This window comes from Lytechinus variegatus, chromosome 6 (assembly GCF_018143015.1).
Source record: "Lytechinus variegatus isolate NC3 chromosome 6, Lvar_3.0, whole genome shotgun sequence".
NCBI lineage: Eukaryota > Metazoa > Echinodermata > Echinoidea > Temnopleuroida > Toxopneustidae > Lytechinus > Lytechinus variegatus.
This window is the reverse complement of record NC_054745.1, coordinates 12,499,362-12,523,985: the sequence shown is the minus strand read 5'-3', so window position 1 is coordinate 12,523,985 and position 24,624 is coordinate 12,499,362. Positions and strand designations below refer to the sequence as shown.

General features: G+C 37.7%; 1 protein-coding gene across 1 annotated transcript in view; it reads right to left on the bottom strand.

Annotated features, from left to right (window-relative positions):
- The window catches only part of LOC121416840 (tyrosine-protein kinase BAZ1B-like), a 44,328-nt gene that overhangs the window by 4,533 nt on the left and 15,171 nt on the right, over positions 1 to 24,624 (bottom strand). The window contains exons 10-26 of the mRNA XM_041610358.1: positions 23,964 to 24,109; positions 23,251 to 23,409; positions 22,094 to 22,244; positions 20,352 to 20,520; positions 18,132 to 18,235; positions 16,923 to 17,090; positions 16,107 to 16,264; positions 14,628 to 14,803; positions 13,996 to 14,161; positions 13,187 to 13,253; positions 11,829 to 12,073; positions 10,072 to 10,236; positions 8,880 to 9,048; positions 7,572 to 7,698; positions 6,893 to 7,170; positions 4,429 to 4,734; positions 3,628 to 3,705 (exon numbers count right to left, since the gene is read on the bottom strand). Coding sequence (XP_041466292.1) covers positions 3,628 to 3,705; positions 4,429 to 4,734; positions 6,893 to 7,170; positions 7,572 to 7,698; positions 8,880 to 9,048; positions 10,072 to 10,236; positions 11,829 to 12,073; positions 13,187 to 13,253; positions 13,996 to 14,161; positions 14,628 to 14,803; positions 16,107 to 16,264; positions 16,923 to 17,090; positions 18,132 to 18,235; positions 20,352 to 20,520; positions 22,094 to 22,244; positions 23,251 to 23,409; positions 23,964 to 24,109 — 2,832 coding nt within the window. The remainder of the gene's footprint in view (positions 1 to 3,627; positions 3,706 to 4,428; positions 4,735 to 6,892; positions 7,171 to 7,571; positions 7,699 to 8,879; positions 9,049 to 10,071; positions 10,237 to 11,828; positions 12,074 to 13,186; positions 13,254 to 13,995; positions 14,162 to 14,627; positions 14,804 to 16,106; positions 16,265 to 16,922; positions 17,091 to 18,131; positions 18,236 to 20,351; positions 20,521 to 22,093; positions 22,245 to 23,250; positions 23,410 to 23,963; positions 24,110 to 24,624) is intronic.

Here is a 24,624-nt window from a genome sequence, read left to right as displayed (position 1 = left end):
AAATATGCAGATTAATTGAAATACAATTTTACAAGAAGACAAAGAAAAAAAAGCTTAATAGAAACACTCAGCAAACTGATATATACTTTTAATTGCAACTTTATGGTAATTATGCATGTACATGTACGTATACAAAGATAAGTTGAGCCCATAACAATTACAGGAAGAAAAATTAACACACAGCATCTACAGACTTGCATGTAGATATTCGCTCAATTTCCAAGATGTTATAGAAATTTGTAAGATTTCTTGAAGTCCTTTTTAGTTTGCTTCCTGGATTGGCATTGCAAAGTGGTACCGCTCTCTGTTATCCATAACAGGTGCTGGCAACTTTCTCACTATTTGTTTTTCTTCAACCCAACCATACTTGTCAGTGACATCCTTTGCAACAAAAAGAGTACCCCTTTCATCACTCTTATGATAGTGTATGACATGAAATTCACCGTCTTGGATATCAATCAATTGTGCCACATATTTGAGCGATTTCTGCCGAGCACCTTCATACTGCACCAAGATGCAGTCTCCGATCTTGATTGCATCCTCAGATGGTGGTGCATCAGTCATTCTTGTCGTTGATGTATCCAAACCCGGGGGGGGGGGGGGGGGGCCACTTCCATTTACGAGTGGATACCATGCGCGACCATGGGGTCTCGAAAAGCACCCTAAACACGTAATTTCCATATTCTGAAAATGCACCCCTTAACAAGTATTGGCGTATGAAACCCTACCCTTAACAAGTATAGGAAACAAATCGATACTCTTGGCAAATATTCCTGAAATGAACCCCTAAACAAGTACAGGAATGTTTTATTGTTACGGGTCCTTCGGTCGTCGGCTTTACCTTATTTGGTTTAGTACGACCCCACCTTTTACACCTCGCGCAAAACGGACTCTAAACACGAAGTGTTGGGGCAAAAAGGACATCCTTTATAAAACATGTTAATTTTGTTTTATCATCCCCGCAAATTCGACCCTTAACACGTAATTTTCCTAGCGAAATAGATACCCTTTTTTCATAATTTTCGTGTTTTTGACACCCTTATCACGTTACGTACGTAACGTGCCCTATCGTGAAAAGGACATCCTTTTTACATGTTTTTTTGGTCGCGCATGGTATCCACTCGTCAATGTAAGTGCCCCCCCCCCCCCGAATCCAAACCTGCAATAAAAGCATGGGTTTCATCTTCTTGTGGTTTTCTCCATGGTCTCTTTGTTTATACCTTTCCTGGAAACAGCCAAGCCTCCATCCCAACTGACAGAAATCAGCTGGTCACTTCAACAAACATCATTTGGCAGGAACCTACTATGCTTTCTGTGCAATAGCAATGTAGGTCACGGTGTTATAGTCACGGTGTTACAGTTATTGTAACACCGTGACATGATTTAAGTAACTTTTAATTAATTAACAAACTGACTAATTAACTTGTAAGTACTTGTATATGATAGTTATATGTGAGAATGATTTGGGCACTAAAAGATTTTTATATTGTTTGTGTAGTTTTCATAAAATTTAAAAAACATCAGTTTTTACTGTAACACCGTGACATTATTTATCATGAGAGTTTAAATGTTCGCTGAAGCATAACGCAGAGAAAATTTTGAACTTTGGTGAACCTGTTATGAAATTCAGCCCTAAAACTCAGAAAAACACATTTAGATTTTTATGAATCTTTCAATGGAACACTTGCTACACATATTTAATTTTAATGCATTTTTCACACATTTAAACAAAAATTAATTATGCTAATTTAATTTGCATATTTGGCATCTTAAGGACCAAATTTTTCGTTATTATGGACAGAATTGAAAAATTCAGTCTTTTAGCTTTAATATGATACCAAACTTGTTCAGGTTTGACCATTTCTAAAATTTGATGGTCATGTCCACTTTATCATGGAATTGCCCTGGAATAATTTTATTCTCTGACTGCTTTGTGATGAATTTATGATGGCTTTAAAAAATATTCAGAGTAGAATTGTAAAAATTATGGATTAAACAAGCAGTCAGATAATGAGAAATTCAGAAAGGACTTTTATACACAATTCCACCTGTGGGGGTACCATGCACAAAAACTATCATTATTTTGTTGTACTCTTCAAGATACACAATTCTACAAAATTTCATGCAAATCCAATGATTAGAACTCAAGTTATTACATTTTTCATTAAAAAAAACTCAATTTTGTATAATATCATGATAAAGAAAGGGCTATAATACTACTAATAATGGAAATTTGTAACACGCCATGTCTGTCACATAGTGACACTCCTGGCATATACAGCTATTAATCCTTTGATGGTAAGACACAATATAAGAGTTCCCTATTTGGCCAACAGAGGATGGTAGTCCACTTTGCTACATGGAATATCTGGGGCTTCATCCCCAAAAAATCTGGGGATTTTCTGATTTTTTTTAAGGCAGTATCAAAGGTTTTGGGGACAGATTTAATCAATTTCGGTGTGTAAAATACTACTTCCGATTTTATGAAAATATGTTTAAACCCCCCTCTTATTAAAAAGAGGTAGAATGTTGAGATAAAACAAGCTGCATGATGAAGTACACACATGAAACTAGCAAAGGAGACAAAAAATTAAAATCATTAAACAATTTTTTTTTAGGGCACCTGTCACCTCAAGAGTGACTAAAAGAACGACTGGTGATCCTTATGGTAAATGATATGTTCATTGGTGATTACTTAGCGTGTAAGAAATGTTCACCAGTCGTTCTATAAGTCACTCCTAAATTACAAACAGCTTTATGAAAAACCCACCTGGTTCAAATATATTTTTCTATTTTCTTGTAGTTTGGAACCTGAAAATGGGTTGGGTGGATCAAGTGTTTCAATATAGAGAAATCATATTTTTTTACAATCCCAATCCAAAAATAGAATTTTTAATCATATTCTTGTAGTTGGGAACATTTAAACACACAAGAAATGGGTTGCTTAGATTTAATATTTCAAAATAGTGAAATAGGGACTGTGATTTTCCGTTTACAGGTTAAAATCAAAAGGGAAAATCTCTTTTTGGTCCTTTACTTTTCAGGTGAAAATTCATTCAATTTTTAATAACTTGGCAAAACAGAATTCACGCTTTTGCACTGCAAATTTTCTCTGACAAAGGAATTTTCACTTTAGATATTTCTGAATGAAATTAAAGGTAAATGCAAGTTTTGGTAACAATATCAAAATGAGTTCGTACAGAATCCAATGAAATGACCACCAAAGTGTCTGTTTGTATAAATAAAACGTATGTGCCAAAGGATTCTGGAAGAAATTGTGTAATTGCTGAGAAATCAGCAAATAAGCACAGGATTCGGGTAGAGCGTCAGGCCCGACATTCAAAGCAATAATTATACACTGTCCCATGTGCGCTTATCTGTGTTGGGATCTTCAGTCTGAACATTTTTCAGCGTAGATTTCAAGATTTCACAAAGTTCAGTTATGTAACTGTACAAGATCTAGATCCTCGATGATACACTGACAATTAAGCCTTGTTTTACAGACTTTCTCATGAAATCAGTGTTTACTGCAACTACTGGAATTTCTCTTTAAAGATTTTCAACTGGGGAAAACAAATAAATGGAAAATCATGTATACCAAACAAACCCAACACAAGGTAAACTAACCTCAGATTTAGTAGGTGGTTGTCTGAGTGGTTTGCTGTCTCGGTATTTTAACATCTTGGATATCACACCATCCGCTGCCTGTACAGAATAATTAAATATAAGAATCCTTACTTTCTTCAAATTGGCAACATCAACTTTCACTATTGCATCTTCCCATGGCATAAATGTAATAATTCAATATCACTTAAATTCAGTTTGGTTTATTTTTTCCATATCTCATAAAATATCAAATACAATGTGGCATCCATCAAAAGACCATAAATCATTAATGATAAAATAATACAATACATCACAATAATTCCATATAATTAAGACAATGGTTATAAAATTGAACATACCAAATTGGGGAAAGATATACCAATAAGATTAGGATATGAAGGGCAAACTATTAAAAAGCTAATTTATAGTTTCCCTATTGATAAATTATAATCATAATCCTGACGCTTTCAAATTTCTCTGAATTACTTTTTAGTCTCATAAACTTTTGAGACCTAATTTTGACGCATGGCTATGCGATTATGAAATTATGCAACATTATGTAAGTGTGTGCAGTCTCAAAATTGCTCAAAAATGGGATTTCATGTACAAAGTAAATATAAAATGTGTTTTAAGCTAAAATTCATAAATTTTGCTTTTATTGACAACAGTCATTTGATGCAATTGGGGTGCTGGAAAATTATATTCGAACAAAAAATTAGCATTTCAGGTGCTTTATTTAGTGAATTGGAGCAAAAAGTATGATTTCATGAATAAATTAACATAATTAATTCATACAAACTAAAATATATGAATTCAGTATACCTCAATGTCTAGTTTAGGTAATCGCTTCGGAGGAGGGGCCTTCGCAGCTGGCTGTTTTTTAGCCTGCTGTCGGGTCCGACCTCTCGTGGATTTACTCTGCGACACCCTTTTTCTTTCCCTCTGACGCGCCCTCGTCTTGCGCAATCCTGCATTGACCCCTCGCAATGACCTCTTAAAGTTTGGATTATGGTAATCGGAATCATCATCAGACTCGTCCTCCTCACTATCTTCCTCCTCTTCTTCCTCCGAGCTTTCGGATTCCATCTCAGCGTAATTTCGGTTCCTCACGGCTCGCACTGTGCTAGGCTGTTGAGATATGATGAAAAGTGGGATGGGACGTTCAGCACTTAAAAGTTGATTACAAAATAATCAAAGTTCTTGAATGTATTCCAGGAACTTGAACTTCAACAACTGGGCCCCATCTTACAGAGAGTTACGATTGATCAAATCAATCTCAAGTTATGGAAACCCATCAATGCCATAATTTTTTCTTTAGAAAATTTGCACAATGTCCTTTGAAAACAAAGAGAAACACACTGAATTGTCAAGAAAACAGTGAATATATGAATTTACGTCATTTCTAGAAAATAATATTGAACAAACATTTATTTTAGATGTTAACGTTGCTGGATTTCCATAGTTGCGACTGATCAGACCAACCTTAACTCTATAAGACATACCCCTGTTATGGGGAGTGCTTGTAATCAAAGCTAGAAGGGGGGAAGTTATGAATAGATGAAGATTTGAGCCCTGGGCCCTGTTGTACAGTTATGATTGATCCGATCAATCATAACTCTATGGAAATCCATCAGTGTCATAATTTTTTCTACGAAAAATTTGCACAATGTCCTTTTTATGCAGAGAAGCACAGTGAATTTTCAAGAAAACAATGAATGCATGAATATACATCACAGCTAGAAAATATTTTGAACAAACATGCGCTGCACCCTTGCGGCCGGGGTCCAGGGCCCGCCTTAGGGCCCTGGAAGCTCTGGGTTTCTAGATGCTCTCTGGTGCAATCTGACCCTTATTTTGGGGCATTTCACATGTTTTGAAATAAACATTGTTCCCACTTTTTTAACATTAAAAATATCAAATATGCATTTTCACATTGTAAATAAAAAATGAGGGGACAAAAGAAGTACCTGTTCAACAACAATAATAAGGATGAATTATCACTATCGGCTATCATGGCTATAGGCAGGTTATGTTCCACTATAAATCCAGTAAAGAAAAGCTCAGCGCTGGTCCCTTGCTTGGTGAAATAAAGACAACAGGGTACTAGTGGAGCTCGAAGATCTTGTCATCGCAATGTCCGTAGGCCTATGCCGTTTGCTCCCGAACGAAAGTGCTTCCGAATTATCATCACGACCTCCCTGCTAAACTGAAATGTCCACGCTGCAAATTGCGCAAAATGCATGGTAAATTCCTCTTTCCGACTTCCGAACACACAGGTACTGGAGACTGTATTCAGTCTTATACTTCTGAGACCATTTCTTGGTCTTCTTTTGTTGATTTTCTGCCATTTCGTGTCAATATCAACCCATCAATACGCTGAAATCACACACCGATATTCCACCGCACGACTCGACAAATCCAGTGGCCACGAGCGCACACGCCTCGCGAAGCTAGCCGGGCCTATCGGCCTGGTGCACAGTGGATTCCCGTTGGGCATATCACATGCACCAGCTTTTCGCTGCTCCTTATTTGTCTACTTTTCACACAGAATTTAGTAGCAGCGAACGTAATGGAGTTACTACATGCTAAAGTTAGCAGACGATACATGTCCTTCCAATCCAATTTGATCAATGCAAAAAAATCGTAATTTCGGGAGGATAAGGATGGTAATCGTAAGGGCAGGAGTTGGGATGAATTTTTGGGAGCCTCCCGATGAAATCAGGAGGGTTGGCATTTCTGTACTTACTGCGCATGGTGGATGCATCCATTCTCTATGAGGGAAATCAGCTGGAGCACTATCCATTTTCAATTTTCATATGGGCTGATCCTCCCTAACCCTAATAAGCATACTAGAATAGTCCAAACAACTTTGCTTACTGCACAAGCTGGACACATCCATTATTCAGTGAGGGAAATCAGCTAGAGCATTAGTAATTTATTTATTTATTTTATCATTTATTTTTATACGGAAAGATTTTTCCTACCCCTATCAAACATAAAGGAACAGTCCAAGCCACTTTACTTACCATGTATGCTCGACATTTCCATTCTCCAGTAGGGAAATCATCTAGCCCACTATTCATTCCTTAGTATCATATGGAATAATCCTCCCTACCCCTATCAAACATAATAGAATAGTCCAAGCCATTTTACTTACTGCACATGCTGGACACATCCATTCTCCAGTAGGGAAATCATCTAGCCTACTATTCATTCCTTAGTATCATGGAATAATCTTCCCTACCCCTATCAAACATAATAGAATAGTCCAAGCCATTTTACTTACTGCACATGCTGGACACATCCATTCTCCAGTGGGGAAGTCAGCCAGAGCAGGACGTAGGCAGAACAGATGGAATGGCTGATTACACTTATCACACATAATGACCTTATCCTCGTTCCCTTTCCGTCTGCAGATCTTGCACTTCGCGTTCGCGGCCGACTTCTCCCACTTGACGGAGATCTCGTAGATGCAGAGTAGGACGTGGAGGCGCGAAAGAGTGGTAGCTTTGTTGACAAGCTCACGCCACTTCACGACTTTCTCAGACTCGCTTGGTTTCTCGTCTGCAAAAAGAATCAATCAGTAAAGTAAGGAAATGATCTTTCGTCTATTATGATTCCTTGACCTTTGCTTTCCGAGGTAAATGACTAGTTCACTTTCTTGTGCCCATTGCAATCAAATGCAGAATACAAAATGACATTCAATATTTAAAATAGAAAGGGGCTTGATTTTCGACGAGTCTTATGATGCCTTAAAATGCATCATCATCATCATCATCGTCATCATCATCATAATTCTCATCATTATCACCATCATCACCGTTATCATCATTCTCATCCTCATCATCATCATCAATCATCACAACCTCCACCACCATCATCATCATTCTCATCATCATTCTCATCATCATCATCCTCATCATCATCATCACTATTATCTCAAACAGGAATATTTGAACTCTGACCTTCTTCTTGGTTTCCGTCTTCATCTTCATAATGGTATCCAATCTTAGGTTTAGGTTTGGTGGGAGCCATCTTGCCTTGAAGGAACTTCAGATTCACGCAAGCCTGACTCTCAATCAAGAGTGGTTTCTGAAATAAAAGATAGAAAAATTAAAACTCCATATTTCATTGATCAAAAGAGACACCTGAGAGTAGCAATATTCCAAAAATTTATTTTGCTGATTTGATCGTGGGCCCGGCAGCCACTGTGCAGTGCCAGATCGACGAGGCTCTATCCCTTTAATGTTGGAACACTAAACAGGGTAGCAGCAACTCCCATCTTTAAACGTCTTTTGGTCTGACGAGGCTGGGTTTTGAACCCCGATCTCCCGGTTGTGAGACGGATGCTCTACCAACTGAGCCAACACACCGGGAATAATTACGCAAAAAGATATTACAAGGCATTTCTTAAGGCACTCGGATCTTTCTCAACAATCATTGAGACGGCCTTCACCTCTTATGTGTACTACGCACTAATGCTCACTCAGTGCCGCGCGAACTTCGCATTCCACACTCAAACAAACATTGTTTCACCGTTTTACAATAATTGTTTTACCATTTTACAATAATAATACAATATATGAGAGAACTTAGGCATTATTTACCAAATTTCTGGTCATTATAATCCAAAAACAATCTATATAGTCAGAAAGCTTGTGAAATTCTCTACAACTTTGCTGTGAAACATTTCTCCTCGGAATGTTGCAGTGATAAGTTACAGCAAGTTGAACAGAGCAAGTCCATTTTGTTTACCGCTCGTGATCCCTCCCTCAAAATAATTCAACTCCGAGTTAATAATGAAGAGGGCCAATTCCAATGCACACCTCACTCATAATTAAGAACGGTTTCTGAAATGAGAAATCACCCAGTAGTTTGAATACTCAAATCGTGATCATATTGGCCCGAATTCTGAAGTCAGGTTTAATTAGACCATGGTCTAACACTGCTAACATTATGGGAAGCCAAAAGTGTCAAAATTTTTATCAAGTTTTATGTGTCTTATGTTTACTGTGCTCTTTCCTGATTCATCGATTGTGAAGACAATTATCTATTTATACTTCCTAGACAATTATGAATGATTTGAGAGCCAAATGAGCTGAAATATGACATCTCTACCGTTAGTGATTTATGTAGCAATTGGCTATCCATACTTAAACCACAACTTTAAACCTGAGTTTAAAGTACACCAGACTTCAGAATACGGACCATCGAGTTCAGTATCATATGTATCCCATGATAGAAAACCATGAATTACAATAAAAACATCTTACCAGTTCCTTTAGCTTGGTAGCATTGTCCAGCTGTTTCTCCCACTTTTCAAACTTGGTGACCCCTCCAAGGTTCCCCTGTCTGATGTGAGTCTCTATGTCCTTAAGATCTTCTTTGAAGGAGTCTAGGAGTTCCCTGGGACCATCAGAATCACGAAGTTGTTGACTAGACCTGGATAAAACAATCAAAACAGAGATGATATGGCTCAGTGAATAAATCTGGATTTCCAATCACAAAATCTGAGGCTCATATTCATTTTGATCTCTTTTAAGAGTCTACAGGTTCTCTGGGAGGGTTGGGTTCGCAAACTCTGGACCAGACGTTGATCGACTTACAATCAAAATGTTTAGAGGTTTTATGGCTTAGTGGATAAGTCTCCAGACTTTGGATCACAAAGTCTGAGGTAAAAATTCATAATGATCTAGATAAAATGATCAAAACAGAGCTGTTGTGACTCCATGGATTTTAAATCACTAAGTCGGAGGTCCAAATTTATTGCAATTTTCTTTCAAGGAGTCATAGGAGTTCCCTAAGACCATCAGAATCACGAAACTTTTGACCAGACCTAGATAGAACAACCTAACCAGTTAGAGATGATATGGCTAAGTGGATAAATATGGATTTTAAATCACAAAATATGAGGTCCAATTTCATTTCAATTATCTTTGAAGGAGTCAGAGTTCCCAAGGACTGTTGGAATAATGAAGCTGTTCACCAGACCTTGATAAAAACAACCAAACATCTAGAGGTGTTGAGGCTCAGTGGATAAGTCTCTGGATTTTGAATCATAAGGTTTGGGGTTCAAATCCCACCACAGCACTCACGTACATAAACAGCGCAGTTAGATAATGATGAAAAAAAAAACAATCAAAATGTTAAGAAGTGTTGTGGGTCAGTGGATAAATCTTCAGGCTTTGAATCGAAAGGTTTGAGGTTCAAATCCCACCACATTGAAACAGAATTTTGACATTGATGGTCTTCCATAATTGAAATTAATTGAATTCATCACACGTACTTGTATAAGCTCTCCAAATAAATTATCAATTTTATCAGTCTGCCTTTCTTTGCTGAATTTGTAACCTATTCAATATTGCCACTTTTTTCTTCAATACTGCTCATCAAATCTGGGGCAAAAATATAAACTAATTGAAATAATGAATTTTAATGGTGATTTCTCTTTTCTTCAAAACTTACCTCCGAGCAGCTATGACAAGTTTTGAATACTCGCTGTAATGTTTCTTAATCTCAGCAAAGAGGGCGCTTTCTCGAATTCCTCTGTTGTCTAGAATCGTCTGTAAGTTTTCTAATTCCTTGACGGTGTCATACTGGAACCACATATTCTGACCAATCTTTGGAACGCTGTTCAGAAAAACAAAATATTTAAGGTCAAGTTCACCTCAGAAAAATGTTGATTTGAATCAATAGAGAAAAATCAGACAAGCACAATGCTGAAATTTAATCAAAATCGGATGTAAAATAAGAAAGTTATAGCATTTCAAAGTTTCGCTTATTTTTAACAAAGAAGTTATATGAACGAGCCAGTTACATCCAAATGAGAGAGTCGATGATATCACTCACTCACTATTTCTTTGTTTTTTATTGTTTGAATGATACAATATCTAAATTTTTACTAATTTGACGATAAGGACCTCCTTGCTTGAAGCACAAAATGTAAAAATAATGGAATTCCACGTGTTCAGGAAGGAATGAAACTTCATTTCACAAGACAATGACGAGAAAATGAAAATATCTCATATTTCATATAATAAAATACAAAAAAAATAGTGATGTCATCAGTTCCTCATTTGCATACCGACCGAGATGTGCGTGTAACTGTTTTGTGAAATGAAGTGAAACTTTAAAATGCCATAACTTTCTTATTTTACATCCGATTTTGATGAAATTTTCAGTGTTATGCTTGTTGAATTTTTCTCTTTTTATTCAAATCAAGTTTTTGTTGGGGTGGACTTGTCCTTTAAGTTACAAATACATATTCCGTTAAAGACAATAAAGCTGAACTGAAATAGTTCATTTTTTTTTTAATCAATGTAAATTCCAAAGGCCTATTAAAAACCTTTGTAATATTTTGCAAAACAGTTACAGTGGAGCTCAAAAGTTAGTGAACCCCACAGTAAAATGAACATAGTCAAAGTTCTGCCATGCTTTGGATATTTTAATGTGAATTCGGGTGATAAAATAAATGTATTACATTTAAAAAATTGTTTTTCTGGGCTTCTTGAGTGTTGTTGTCCACATTCAACACAGCAGACGGAAAGGGAACGAGGATAAGGTCATTATGTGTGATAAGTGTAATCAGCCATTCCATCTGTTCTGCCTACGTCCTGCTCTGGCTGACTTCCCCACTGGAGAATGGATGTGTCCAGCATGTGCAGTAAGTAACACAGCACAAGCACAACCGTGTATGTAAAACACAGTGAAATGGAAATGAGAGAGTTGATGACACTTTCTCACTATTTTGTATTTTGTTGTTTGAATCAAACAACTTTTCATATCTAATAGATTTGAGAATAAGGAGACTATTCATACATCATAATAGGTTGCAACGGATAATCCACATATTTAGGAATCAGACTGTACACCATGGCCCCATCTCACAAAGAGTTACGATTGATCCAATCAATCATAACTCTATGGAAATCCATCAGTGTCATAATTTTTTCTACAGGACATGTGTAAAACGTCCTTTTTAAAGAAAGGAGATCACACCAAATTGTCAAGAAAACAATGAATTTCTGGATATGAATTCCTATCTTGACTAAAATATAAAAAATATAAACATGCATTTTATATGTTGACTTTGCTGGCTTTTCATAGTTGCAATTAATTGGATCAATCGTAACTCTTTATCATAACACTGTATCTCAGTATGCTGTTTCATTCTTTAGAACATTTAGCTACTTTGAGAACACTTTGACTGAAATGAGACTCACGTTTTCTCTTTCCAAACCGGTTTCTCCTCGTCTCCTGAACCCTCATCGACCTCCATCGCATCATCGTCATCATCGTTAGTCTCGCAATCGGACTGAGCGATGGAATAGTCCATGTCCTTTGCGGCCCACCCCTTCTCTACGAATAGTCCAGGGACGACTGAAGAGAAGATCCAGTATCGACTGTGATTCCTGTCGTAGCCGATCGGTTGTTTGCGTAAGACCAGTTTGGCAGAGTCCATTCCCTCCTGAAGAATAAAGGGAAAAAGTAATCACATCTCATTTAAAAAATATCCACTTCTAAAGAGGCACTTCATGCTGAGAATTCTTAATTTTCAATCTATAGACAATTCTAAATCAAACAAACAAAAAGTCTGAAAATTTCATCAAAATGGACAAGAAATAAGAATGTTTTTAATTTTTCATCATTTTGCATTACTTGGGTGAAACAGCTCTATGCAAGTCCTCATGAATATGCATGTCTTCATGAATATGCAAGTCCTCATGAATCTGCTTGTCTTCATGAATATGCAAATCCTCACAAATATGCAATGAGCAAGCTGATCATGTGATCTCTCCACCAATTCTTTTCTTGCGTAGACATGAAAGCTAAAGCCGTGGTAATAATAATAGCAAGGCCTGCCGGGAGAACAGTTTACAGAACTGAAGTGGCTTCCCTGGGTAAATATACCTATATTATTATTATTATTTTTATTATTATTATTATGAAAGAAATTAAAAAGTCATGAAACGACCCGACAACTGCTTTCTCCTTTTCAAACATATGACACGAAACATGAAAGGGTGGATTTAAGTCACTTTAAGGACAAGCCCACTCCAAGTTGTTATGAATAAAAAGAGAAAAACCCAACAGCAATCCTGGTTGGTATGCAAATGAGAAGACTGATGAAGTCACCCACTCACTATTTCTTTTGTATTTTATGATATGTAATATTCTAAATTGATCCTCATTGTCCTGTGAAACAAAGTTTTCTCCGCACTGAACATGTGGAATAACCATTGTTCTATCATTTTATGGTTCAGTCAAGTTTGTCCTTATTGTCAAATCTGTAAAAAAAATGAAATATGGTATAATTCAAACAATAAACAACAAACGAAATAGTGAGAGACATCATCGACTCCCTCATTGGCATATAACTGCGTTGCGCATATAACTGTTTTGTGATAAATAAGCAAAACTTTTAAAAATGTCATAACAATCTTATTTTACATCAAATTTTGATGAAATTGTCAGCATTATGCTTGTTTGATGTTTCTCTATTGATTCAAACCAACATTTTTTCTAAGGTGGACTTGGCAGGAGTAAAAATCCTAAAACTGGCAACATATGAAATATGTACCTTAAATGTCTTTTCAAACTGCTCCTCTTCCTTCTGCTTCCTGAGTTCCTCTTGTTCTTTCAAACGTCTGGGGAAAGAAAGAAGGATGATATGAGAGGTGAAAGAGGGAAGGAAAGACAGTAGTAGAGGAAGAGAAAACAAAAGAGCAAGGGAAGGGATAGAAGGAGAAAGGAAATATTTAAATACATATATATAATCTCTATGCATGTGGAAGGTTTGTTATTAATTTTTTGTTGGGCTAATACAACTGTTTCTTTAAAAGGTATGTATTTTAACACAACTATGAATCTGTCAAAGTTTGTTTTTGATCTGATAACATGAGGTGGGTTGTTCCGAAATTGTGGTGCCATTTTCCCAATGGCTCTATATCCTGATTTATACAACTCGCTTTAAAGATAAATTCTAGTTTTGGTAATGATCTCAAAATGACTTTTTACAGAATCTACTATAATGACCACCCAAGTGTCTGTTTGTATGAATAAAAAAATGTGTGCCAAAGGATTCTGGAAGAAATTGTGTAATTGCTGAGAAATAAACAAAATAAGCACGGATTCGGTCACTTCCGTCGAGTCTTTATTCCAGCAATAATAATACACTGTCCCACGTGTGCCTATCTGTGTTGGTGATCTTCAGTGTGAGAATTTTTCAGCGTAGATTTCAAGATTTCACAAAATTCAGTTTATGTAACTGTACCAGATCTAGATCCTCGATGATATACTGACAATTAAGACTGGTTTTACAGACTTTCTCATGAAATTAGTGTTTACTGCGACTACTGGCATTTCTCTGTAAGATTATAAGCATCTTACCTCTCCTTTTCGATCTTTTCTTGGACCTCTTTCTCTGCTTTGGTTTTTGCTGCAAGGAGTCGTCTCCTCTTGACTACAGAAGCAAGGTCCAGACACTCCTCTTCCTCTTTCTTTGGTTCTACTTTCGGCTTCTTGCTGGCCTTGGAAGCTGGCTTATAAGACGCATCTGAAAAAGATAAGGTTTTGAATTTTGTGTTCAACATATCAATTCTGGGAAAGAGAATGGTATGGTAAGTAGAGTCACAAGCTTAAAACATTTGCAGGATGTTTTGTTTGAAATTATCAAATCATCATCATCATCATCACTACCAAAATCTTCACCACCACCAGCACCACTACCATCATCACCATTGCCACCACCATCACCACCATCCCCTCCACCGCTATCACTACCACAATCACCAGAATCACCCCAACCACCACCATCACTAGAATCACCATCACCACCTCCACCACCACCATTACCAGCATCACCACTATCCCCACACCACACCACCATCATCACCACCACCACCATCACCCCCACCACCACCACCATCACCACCACCATCACCCTCACCACCTCCACCATGATCACCACCATCACCACCACCACCACCATCACCCATCATCATCCTGAAGTCATCTCCTACCTTGTTTTTCTTCACTATCTTCATTCTTCTCAGCCGCTGCTTTTGCTTTCTCCTCTTCTTTCTTCTGCTTCTCCACCTCTCGCTCTTCCTTCAGTTTCTTCTGCTCTTCCTTCAGTTTCTTCTGCTCTTCTTTCTTCAGCTTATTCTTCTCCATCTGAGTCTTGACCCTATCATTCCTATTTGACAAACAAAACAAAGAGAGATAAAGAAAAGACATGATTGATATAGGGATACAGCTGCAGTAATGCATGTCAATTAAGGTGACACATTTTCTCTGGCGACAATTGCTCCAGGCTTTATTTTGTCTAAGATATAGGGTTAGGGTTGCAATAGGGTTTTATGTTAGGTTTAGGATAGGGTATAGTTTTAAATCCAGGTTCAAGTTGGTCATTCCATTAGTGCATGGACTTAATTATTGCCATGGCAAATGTCATGGACATGAGGATGCCAAAGGAGGGGAGGGTGCATTCCAGACAGCTCAAGGGACGGTTTAAGGAAGAAGTGATGGTAAAAGATACAGAGAGAACATCTCTCTGATGCTCCAATGGATAAATTTTAAGTTAGAAAGGGCCTTAAATTCTCAGGAGGCAGAGGGCAACTCTCTGTAGCTTATTCAGAAGCGTGAGTACTCTTGCTGAAAGAAATAACGTCAAGGCTGTGATTTCAACCCAAAACCTTCAGATCCTGTCGGTTCCAACTTAGGAGGCAGAGGGCTATTCTCTGTAGTACATTCAGAAGCATAAGCGCTCTTGCTGAAGGAAATGATGCCACAGCAGGGATTTGAACCCCAAATCCCCAAGTTTCAGGTCAGGAGACTAACACCCTGGCCCACAGTGCTTCAAATTTTTACCCCTTGTTTGGGGCACGATATTTCTGAGACCTACACAAAGATGAATAAGGGCCTGTCACATAAAGCATAGCGATTGATTATGATTGATTATTTTACAATTGATCATACACAATTAATGGATGCAATCAATCATATGAATCAGCCCCAAGATCGATCGCTAAGCCTCACTGTTACTGGGACAAGTATATTCTTGTGGAGCGTTGTGGCCCAGTGGATTAGTCTTCTGACTTTGAAACAGAGGGTCATGAGTTCGAGTCTCAGCCACAGCATAATTTCCTCAAGCAAAAAATTTATCCATATTGTGCTGCACTCATCCCAGGTGAGGTGAGTGGGTACCCGGCAGGAATTTATTCCTTGAAAAGGCCACCGCGCTGTAAAAGGCCACGGGGCTAAAGCCAGGGTAATAATTTCAAATTGAGCGCATAGGGACGCATTTGGCAGTGATATGCGCAATATTAGGAAGTTGGTATTAATATTTGTTTAGCGGGATTAAAACAAATAATCAATTAACTCTCCCAATCAGTTATATTGGGAGGATAGACCTGCGGGTCAAAGTGATTCAGCTCGCTTTTAGCCTCACAGGTATAGGTGACGCCAAACAAACAATAAAATTAAAAATCAAAACCTACCATAGAGTTGCTGCCTGGCGCTGTTTCTCGTCCATGAATTCAATGACGGCGTAAGAGGCCAGGATTCGATGACATAAGCAAACCATGATCGTCAATTTCTCTGTCGGTTCCAACTCAAAGAATTCGCAAGATTCCAATTGTTCAATCAGATCTTGAGGCTGGAAGGGAATGTAATCAAATCAAAATCAGAATTGCATGGATGTTGAAGTTTACAAATATCGGTTTGTAATCAAAGTTGTGCCATCAATGTGGCTGACAATCAAATTATATTCTAACCGCATTCAAAGGCTGCAAATGATGTTATTAAACATAGAATTCCATTCAAATTTGTGAACTAAAATAATAATTTGCAATCAAAATCCTGCACTCAAATTTAACTTGTAATCAAATTATCTACCAATAATTGTTAAAACAGACCCTGAAGCTGTAAAGGAATGTTATCCAAATTGGAATTGCATTCAAAGATGTAGTCACAAATATTACTTGCAATCCATACCCTGCACTCAAAAGATGCAATCAAATAATTTTTCACTCACTTATAATTCAATCAAGTCTTGAGGCTGCAAGCAAACACTATCAAAATAAGCATTGCAATCATAATTGCTCCCACCATCCTGCATTCAGATGTAATTTGCAATCATTCATAATCTGCACTCATTGAAATAAATGGAATTGACAGAATGCGCTCCATACAAACTTTTCTCCAAACATTTTGCATCGCATGGATATTAGATACCACTGCTGCATTTATCACTCAGAATGCCATCAAAAGAACTTGCATTCACTCGCAAAATGCAGTCCAAACTTTGCACTCACCACATCGACGTCATCGTTGTCTTTGATGTCACTGCTGCACTTACTACTCAGATCATCATCACTTGTATCAAACTCGTCAGACTTTCGCAGACTCAAGCGGAGCAGCTCGCTGCACGTATGCATATTGACTGGAATCTCGGAAAGAGATATGTCCAGTTCTGTGTAATCCTGAACGGTATACATGACAAACAGGTAAAAGAAGGTTGGAACAGGTACATGGCAATTAGATAGGTTGAATTAAAAAACTAAGTACATATGGAGTTGAAATGAATAGACATAACCGTGTATAACCCAGAATATCCAAAATAATAAATGAGTACATTTAAAAAAATAAAACAAATGTATTATATAAGATGATGTAAATATGACATTCTTTGCCTTTGCATAATTGGAGTCAATGTAAGAAAACTTGTGTCCAATCTTGTTTAACTTGAGTAAGCAAAGACAAGAAACATTAAGAGAAGCTCTTGCAAGTCGAGGAAAAATACCCCTCTTCTCCTCCTCTTTTTTCTTCTTCTTCTTCCTGATCTTCCTCTTCTCCTTCTGTCTTTCTTCTACAAGATAGAAGATACAAGATTTTTTATTTCGTCTTTGCAATATAATCATAAAGTTGCTTTCCATTGGTATAAGAGCAAGACCTATACAAAAAAAACAAACAAACATAAATTACTTATAAAGAAATATTTAATTTACAAAGAAAACTGTCCAAGTAGTCCAACAAAATACTTAACATAATAATTGTTAATCTTCTTTTACCACTCCTTTCTCTTATCCTCAGCCTCTCTTGTTCTTCCCTCCTTTTTCCCCCCTCCTCCTCCATCTTCCCCTCCTTCTATTCTCCTCCTTCTCCCCTCCTCCTCCTCCCCTCCTCCTCCTCCCCTCCTCCTCCTCCTCCTTCCCATCCTCCCCCTTTCTCCTCCTCCCCCCTTCTCCCCTCCTTCTCCTTCTTCCCCCTCTTCCTTCTTCTCCTGCTCCTCCTTCTCCTTCTCCCACTCCTCCTTCTCTAGATTTGATTTGATTTCTATTACTTCCCCCTTCTTCTTCTCCTCTAGATTTGATTTGATTTCTTCTACTTCCTTCTTCTTTCTTTCTTTCTTTCTTTCTTTCTTATTTCTTTTGCTTCTCCCCTTCTTCTCCTTCTCCTGCATAGAAACAATTCATCAATGGAATATGGGGCACTACAAATATTATCATCATCATGATTTTTACCTCAGCGATTTTATCCTGAAGAAGTGTCTTCAGTAGTATAACAAGAACCCTGGCAAGATAAGCAAAACCTTCCTTTCCACAAACGAGAGCTTTCATCAGAGAATCTGCAAAAAAAATGTTAATTTATATTTGATTAGAATATGAGATGAGGAAGATAGCATCGTTAGCCAAAGATCAAATATATGTAACATAATTTTTGTAACAATATGAAAATGAAGTTTAACAGAATACACCATATTAAAGGTATTGTTCAACTTTGTGAGCAGCAGATTTAAAAAATTCTCAAACCAAGATGAAATATGTGCACAAGTGCATGTATTAGAACTAATAAACCTTGAAAGCATTAATTATCGAGAATGAAATGCTAAAACTACAAGGCAAACCCTGATTTTGTAAATAGGCGTCTTATAGACACCTAAATAGTACACATAAGTGTATGGAATGAAAGTAAGATGGTGTTTCCGGTCACTTAATATTTCAATTTTTGAAGCACTTAATAATTATTTTCAACCGCAATTTTTCTGGGCTTCATTTTTGTAACATATCACAGACACAGGTGACTAGTGTGACCTTCTAGCTCAGATTTTTTAAAGTCAAAACAATGCTAACCAATCACTTTAATGATGTGCCAAATAAAAAGAAAATAAAAGTATGTGCCAAATCAGACCTGTCAACCTTCTACAGCCTTCTACAACTCAAAGAAGTATTCTTCTAAGGGAAAAAAGTATTTTTTTGACAAAAAGAGTATTTTTTAAAATTTATCTCGACATAACAATGGCCAGCCTGTTGTAGTGAGATCGGTGAAAAAACAGGTGAAATGGCTCTACTTGAAAACTTGATAATTCACCCTTTGGAACATGTGCTTGTAGGCAAGAATTTACTTGTTCTTTTCATGCAACAGGTTACTGGCCCGACAGTGATTTTTAATGGTCTGGGACTGTCGGACCGGTGCTAGTGTCACATGCTGTGTATAATACATACTCCCATGATTGGAAATTTAGAAAAATTAACAAATCATACAAAAAAGTATTGGTGTATTTATAGCAAAAATGAGGAACAAAAGATGTGGTTTTTAACTATGGATATGCGGAGCGCTGTGGCCCAGTGGATAAGTCTTCTGACTTTGAAACAGAGGGTCGTGGGTTCGAATCCCAACCATGGCGTAATTTTCGTCAGCAAAAATTTATCCACCTATGATTTAAGCTTTCAATACTACCTCCAGATTTCCCATATAACATTATAGTAAAGAGAGACAGATGTTTTACACACTTTTTCATGACCATAACCATCTTTCTCAATGGACAAATTTACAGCCCATAGGGTGTATACAAGAGTCATTAGCTACTTTATTTCCTTCAGGATTGACTTCTGCTAATTATAGAATGCGATAAGAATTCATAAATTGATTCATAAAATAGCGAGTTTTCGCAATTGCAACGGGACGGATTCTATGGTGGAAATGCCCATTAAATCACAGGTCTTTGACGAACACTGGTGAACAGGGAAAGATGATCGTCGTAAAATTCTTAGCTAACGAAATATCGCAAAAATGTTGTTTGTCCAGAGTCCAGTGGCGGCCACATAGAAACGTTGATAGCCTAACAGAGCACTAAGAGCAAGCCCAGTCAAATCTTTTGGATTGCTAGGTTAAAACATTTATTTCAACATGTAAGCAATGCATTAGTACAAGATTAGGCATTGCTGCCACAATACCGGTTGTTGCAGGGCCTCTGTTAACGCTAACGTTGTTTCTGTGTGGTCAGTAGTCAGTACAGGACGAAATTGCCGTTTTGATACACCAATGCTTTGACAAACATTGCTGTGTCATGAAGGGCTTTAGACCATACATTATCTATGTTGCAGAATCTGTCCCCATTACAATTTCGAAAACTCCAAGGCCCGTATTCTGATAGCAGGATTAACTTAAACTCAGGATTAAAGTTGTGGTTTAAGTATCGATAGCCAATTGTTACATAAATCACTAACAGTAAAGAAATCATACTTCAGCTCACTTGGCTCTCAAACCATTCATGATTGTCTAGGAAGTATAAATAGATGATTGTCTTCACCATCGATGAATCAAGAAAGAGCACAGTAAACTTAGGAAACATACAACTTAATAAAAATTTTGATACATTTGGCTTCCCATACTTTAACTACAACTTCAAACCTGAGTTTAAGTTAAACCTGATTTCAGAATAAGGGCCCAAATGTTCATACCTGCAGTGACTGGGTAGGGATCGTTGGGCATGAGGAGACCGTTGAAACAATCAAGGAATTCAACAACCATTGCCAAGTCACCAAAGAGAGGGTTTGGTATCCCATCAGGCATCGGAACAGGCTTCGGGACCGGGAGGGGTAACAGGTCTAAGTCCTGGTCCTCAAAACGCTGTGGGTGTGGGAGTAAGTTACATTTAATGGTTGATATTCAAGTACACACTTCTTTATTTCTCTTTTTTGTTTTCTTTACAAATTCAACAACCATTAGTGACTAAGGGGGTGTTGCAAGAAAATATTTGCAATCAATGGCAAGAAAATATTTGCAATCAATTGCAAATATTCTGTTGCAATCTTAGAACCGATAGATCAACGTTAGCTGTAGCAAATCGGATTAAACTTCCTGTTTTAAGGAGCAGATTAGCAATCAATCACTAATTTGCAATTAACTGCAAGACATATGATTGATTTAGGGACCAAAATAGACTTGCGATTGATCGCAAGATTCTTGCAACACCCCATAAAAGAGGTAACAGGGTCCAAGTCCTGGGCCCCGTTGCACAAAACCATTAACGTTGCCATCCAATTGTAACTACTAAGTTAACAATCAACAGCCAATCAGAACCAAGGATTCCATGGAAATTTCCATTGGATGGCAAAATTACAATAATGGTAACTTTTATGCAACAGGGTTCTGGTTCTCTAATGCTTTTTTTTTGGGGGGGGAGGGTTGATCAGGAGATGAAGAGGGAAACATATTGTGAGGTATGAATCTCACTTTTGATGGTTGTTTGATGTTCAGGTACAAACTTTTAAAATTTCTATTCTTTGTTTTTCTTTAAGGCATGGTCACACCGCCCGAGCGTTGTTGGAACGGTCGTGGAGCGGAGAGAAAAAAATCATCACTGCTCGCTACCGTCTACCATTTTCGATTGTAGTTTTTTTGTTTTAGATTTTTCCCAAATTTTGAGAGCGAAATTCGACCCTCTTTCCCTACCGCTCCACGACCGCTCCAACAACCCTCGGGTGGTGTGACCAGGCCTTTAGGAATGATAGTTATTCAAAAAACAAAGTAAATACATGTAAAGTATTGCTTCTTTTCCTATACAGTTATGCAAAATGTTACACCCTTTCCCATGCATCAAAGATAAAAATGCATCCTTCCCTAAACAGAGTGTGAGTCAATATAAATGCGTTGTATTGTCAATTGTGGCGTTATATTCACTAAGGTGACGTCATTCGCTGCTTACAAGCTGCGTAATCAGGTACTTGTAGTTTGATGTATGAGCTAGTGTCAACGTGTCGATTGCATGAAGAACGCGCTTGATGTATTTTCAAAATATTTTCTACTAATACGTACATGGATCAGAGCTGTAGCAAGAATTTCGGGTTGGAGCCAGATGATGAATGCAATCTCTGATGGCGAATCCACATCGACTATATAATATAACAGATATTGCCTGGTCTGTCTTTTTAATAAATAACATTTCAACTCTCCCCTCCGATGCTATATTTTTCCCTCAGGAGAATATTTTCCCTCGGAGAGGAAATGTTATATTCAAACTCTAGGTAGACAATATCCGTATAATATCCCATCCATTCATATGCATCAAAGACAGAATTTGCCTCCATCCTTCTACCACTATGCGTGGAAATTGCATTGTTTTCTGTACAACATTAGTCCGCATCGCATTCTTCCCTTTTCCACAAATTCTGCCTATCCCAGGGATGAAATCATCTCATACCTTCGCCTCTTCCATCCTGAGTTTCCTCTCCTCCATCCTCTTTTCCCTTTTCCTCTCATTTTCCCTCTTCTTTCTCTCTGCCTTCAGCTTCTTCCTCTCCTCTTTCTTTGCATCCAGCTCCTTCTGTCGTTCCTCTGGAGTCATCTGCTTCCTGCATGTAACAGAATATATTTCAGTGAAAAATTGAGTGCAATTATTTCAGTGCAAAAAGAATACAAAATAACATAAATACAATATCATTGGCAAAAAAAAAACATCAAAAAGACATAGAACAGCAAAATACAATACAATCCAATACAATACAATAGGACAAAGAGGGATTACACAATATGACAAGACAATACAACCGGAAAATATTACTTCAGATATAAAAATGAAACTCACAAACATATATTTGTTTAATCACTCCAACGTTTGTATCAAAGAAATATATATTTTTCAGCATGAGCATATCAAAATATCATAACAAATTATTCAGATACAAACTTAAAAGTGAATTGAATACGAGTTAAAGCATTTTTCTTAGCCATGTTAAAAGCAAGTAATTTGTTATTCCATCACGGCCCTGTTGCATAAACCATTATTGTGACTTATCCATGCAATGGTATCTTGCATGGAATCCTTGATTTTGATTGGCTGTTGATCAGTGTTACCATGGTAGTTACCATTGGATGGCAAAGTTACCATAATAGTAACTTTTATACAATGGGGCCCAGTACTTTTAAAGCCACCGCAATCCTAACGACCGTTCGCGTTCCGATTGAACAAATCGCATTTCGCTCATTTTCTGAAAATGTGAATGGAATATATTTTATTTGAGGTTAAAATCAATTGAAAGAATACTAATACAACCATTTTGAAAGATTGCAAGCATTTATTTTCGAGTAAAGGCCAAATTAGTTTCAAATCGTAGCCAATCTTACGACGGCTATGACTTCATCATGACTAGATATTGAATTTGCTTTTATTCTAAGAAGGATGTTAGCATAGTCACAGATTTGAACATAGGTATTCGTACGATGATTTCGAACATTACACAGAAAGATATTCCAAGTCTCAATATTAGCATCAAATTCTACTACGTTTTATTCCCAAATTGAGTCGCAGACCAGTCGTAAGGTGTGCGGTCGCCTTAAATCGTAGAAGGGCCAACTTACCATCGCCTCATCTCCTTGATTTTACAGAACTTCTGCCAAACATCGTATTTGATCTCCGATCTAAGATTCTGACACTCCTTCTCAGAGAGAATCTTGGCTGCTTTCAAGAGTAGAGCGCTGTACGTCGGCTTATCATTTAACTTCTTGGCCCTGAGTAGTCTAAGAAAACATTCCAGCAAAAACAAAATTAAGGATTCGTGGAAGTGCCATGGTGTAGCGGTCCTGACTCTCACCTCGTAACCAGAGGGCCGTGTGTTCGAATCCCACCAAAGCCTAGCGTCCTTTGGGAAGACGTCTATCCACAATTTGCTATTCTCCACCCAGTTAAATGTTTACTCGGAAGGATGCAAAGCCTAAGTAGTATGCCTAGCAAAATTGAGTCTTGAAACTCTTGTTGGAATGCTCCCCAGGGAGTGGAGAAGGTGCAAACATTGTATGTGGGCATGCAAGGATCGGATGACGGGGTAATGATATATCTGTAAAGCGCTTAGACGTTCCGATGTGTAAAGCGCTATACAAATGCGGAATATTATTATTGATTCATTTTATTTCTTGAATTCAATTGGCATTTCTGGATGTAAGAGAAAAGCTGATGTTCTGTACACTCATTAGTCCTATGTAAGAAAAAAAAATGCATTCAAGGGACAATCCAGCCAGGTACCCATTCACCCAACCGGGTGGGCGTTTCATAAACCTGTTCACATGATACTTACTTTATTGCGATAGGTGGCTGCTTTGGGCTTGATACTGTCTGTGAGAGACGATCCCGAATCTGTGAGTTATCTTTGTCATAGATCGGCTTCTTCTGCCCAGATTGCGTCTTGGTGATATCGAAGAGCGTTGCCTGCTTCAGGTGTTTCTGTTTCAATCAAGAGGCAACATAAATGGGTTCATGACATTGCAGTAGCAGGCAAGAAATCAAAGCTTTTGGATCTTGGTGATATTTCACCTACACCCTTTGGTACAGAAACAAGGCGTTTACAGCATTTTACTAGATAAACCCACTAAAATCCTCAGATCACACAGCTTAATACAGTAGAGGATCAGGGGGGGGGGGCATTTCCGACCCGAGCCCCCCCCTCCTCCCTTGAGTCGTGTAAATATTTTTAATGAAAATATGTTGTTCATACACTCCCCTTTCGGAATCACACCAACTATTTTCATTGGGAATGTGTACTTTTTATGCGGAACATGGGACATAATGAGTGTCACTTTTTAGTTAAAACCATTTTTAGGCTTGTCAAATTTTCCTTGGAAAATCTGCCCCCCCTTCCCCCCTGGAAAATCCTGGGTCCTCCCCTGGCTTAATGCATACTCCTTCGAACTAGTTTGTGAAGCTTTTCATTAGTTACACATGATTTTGTGCAAAATTAA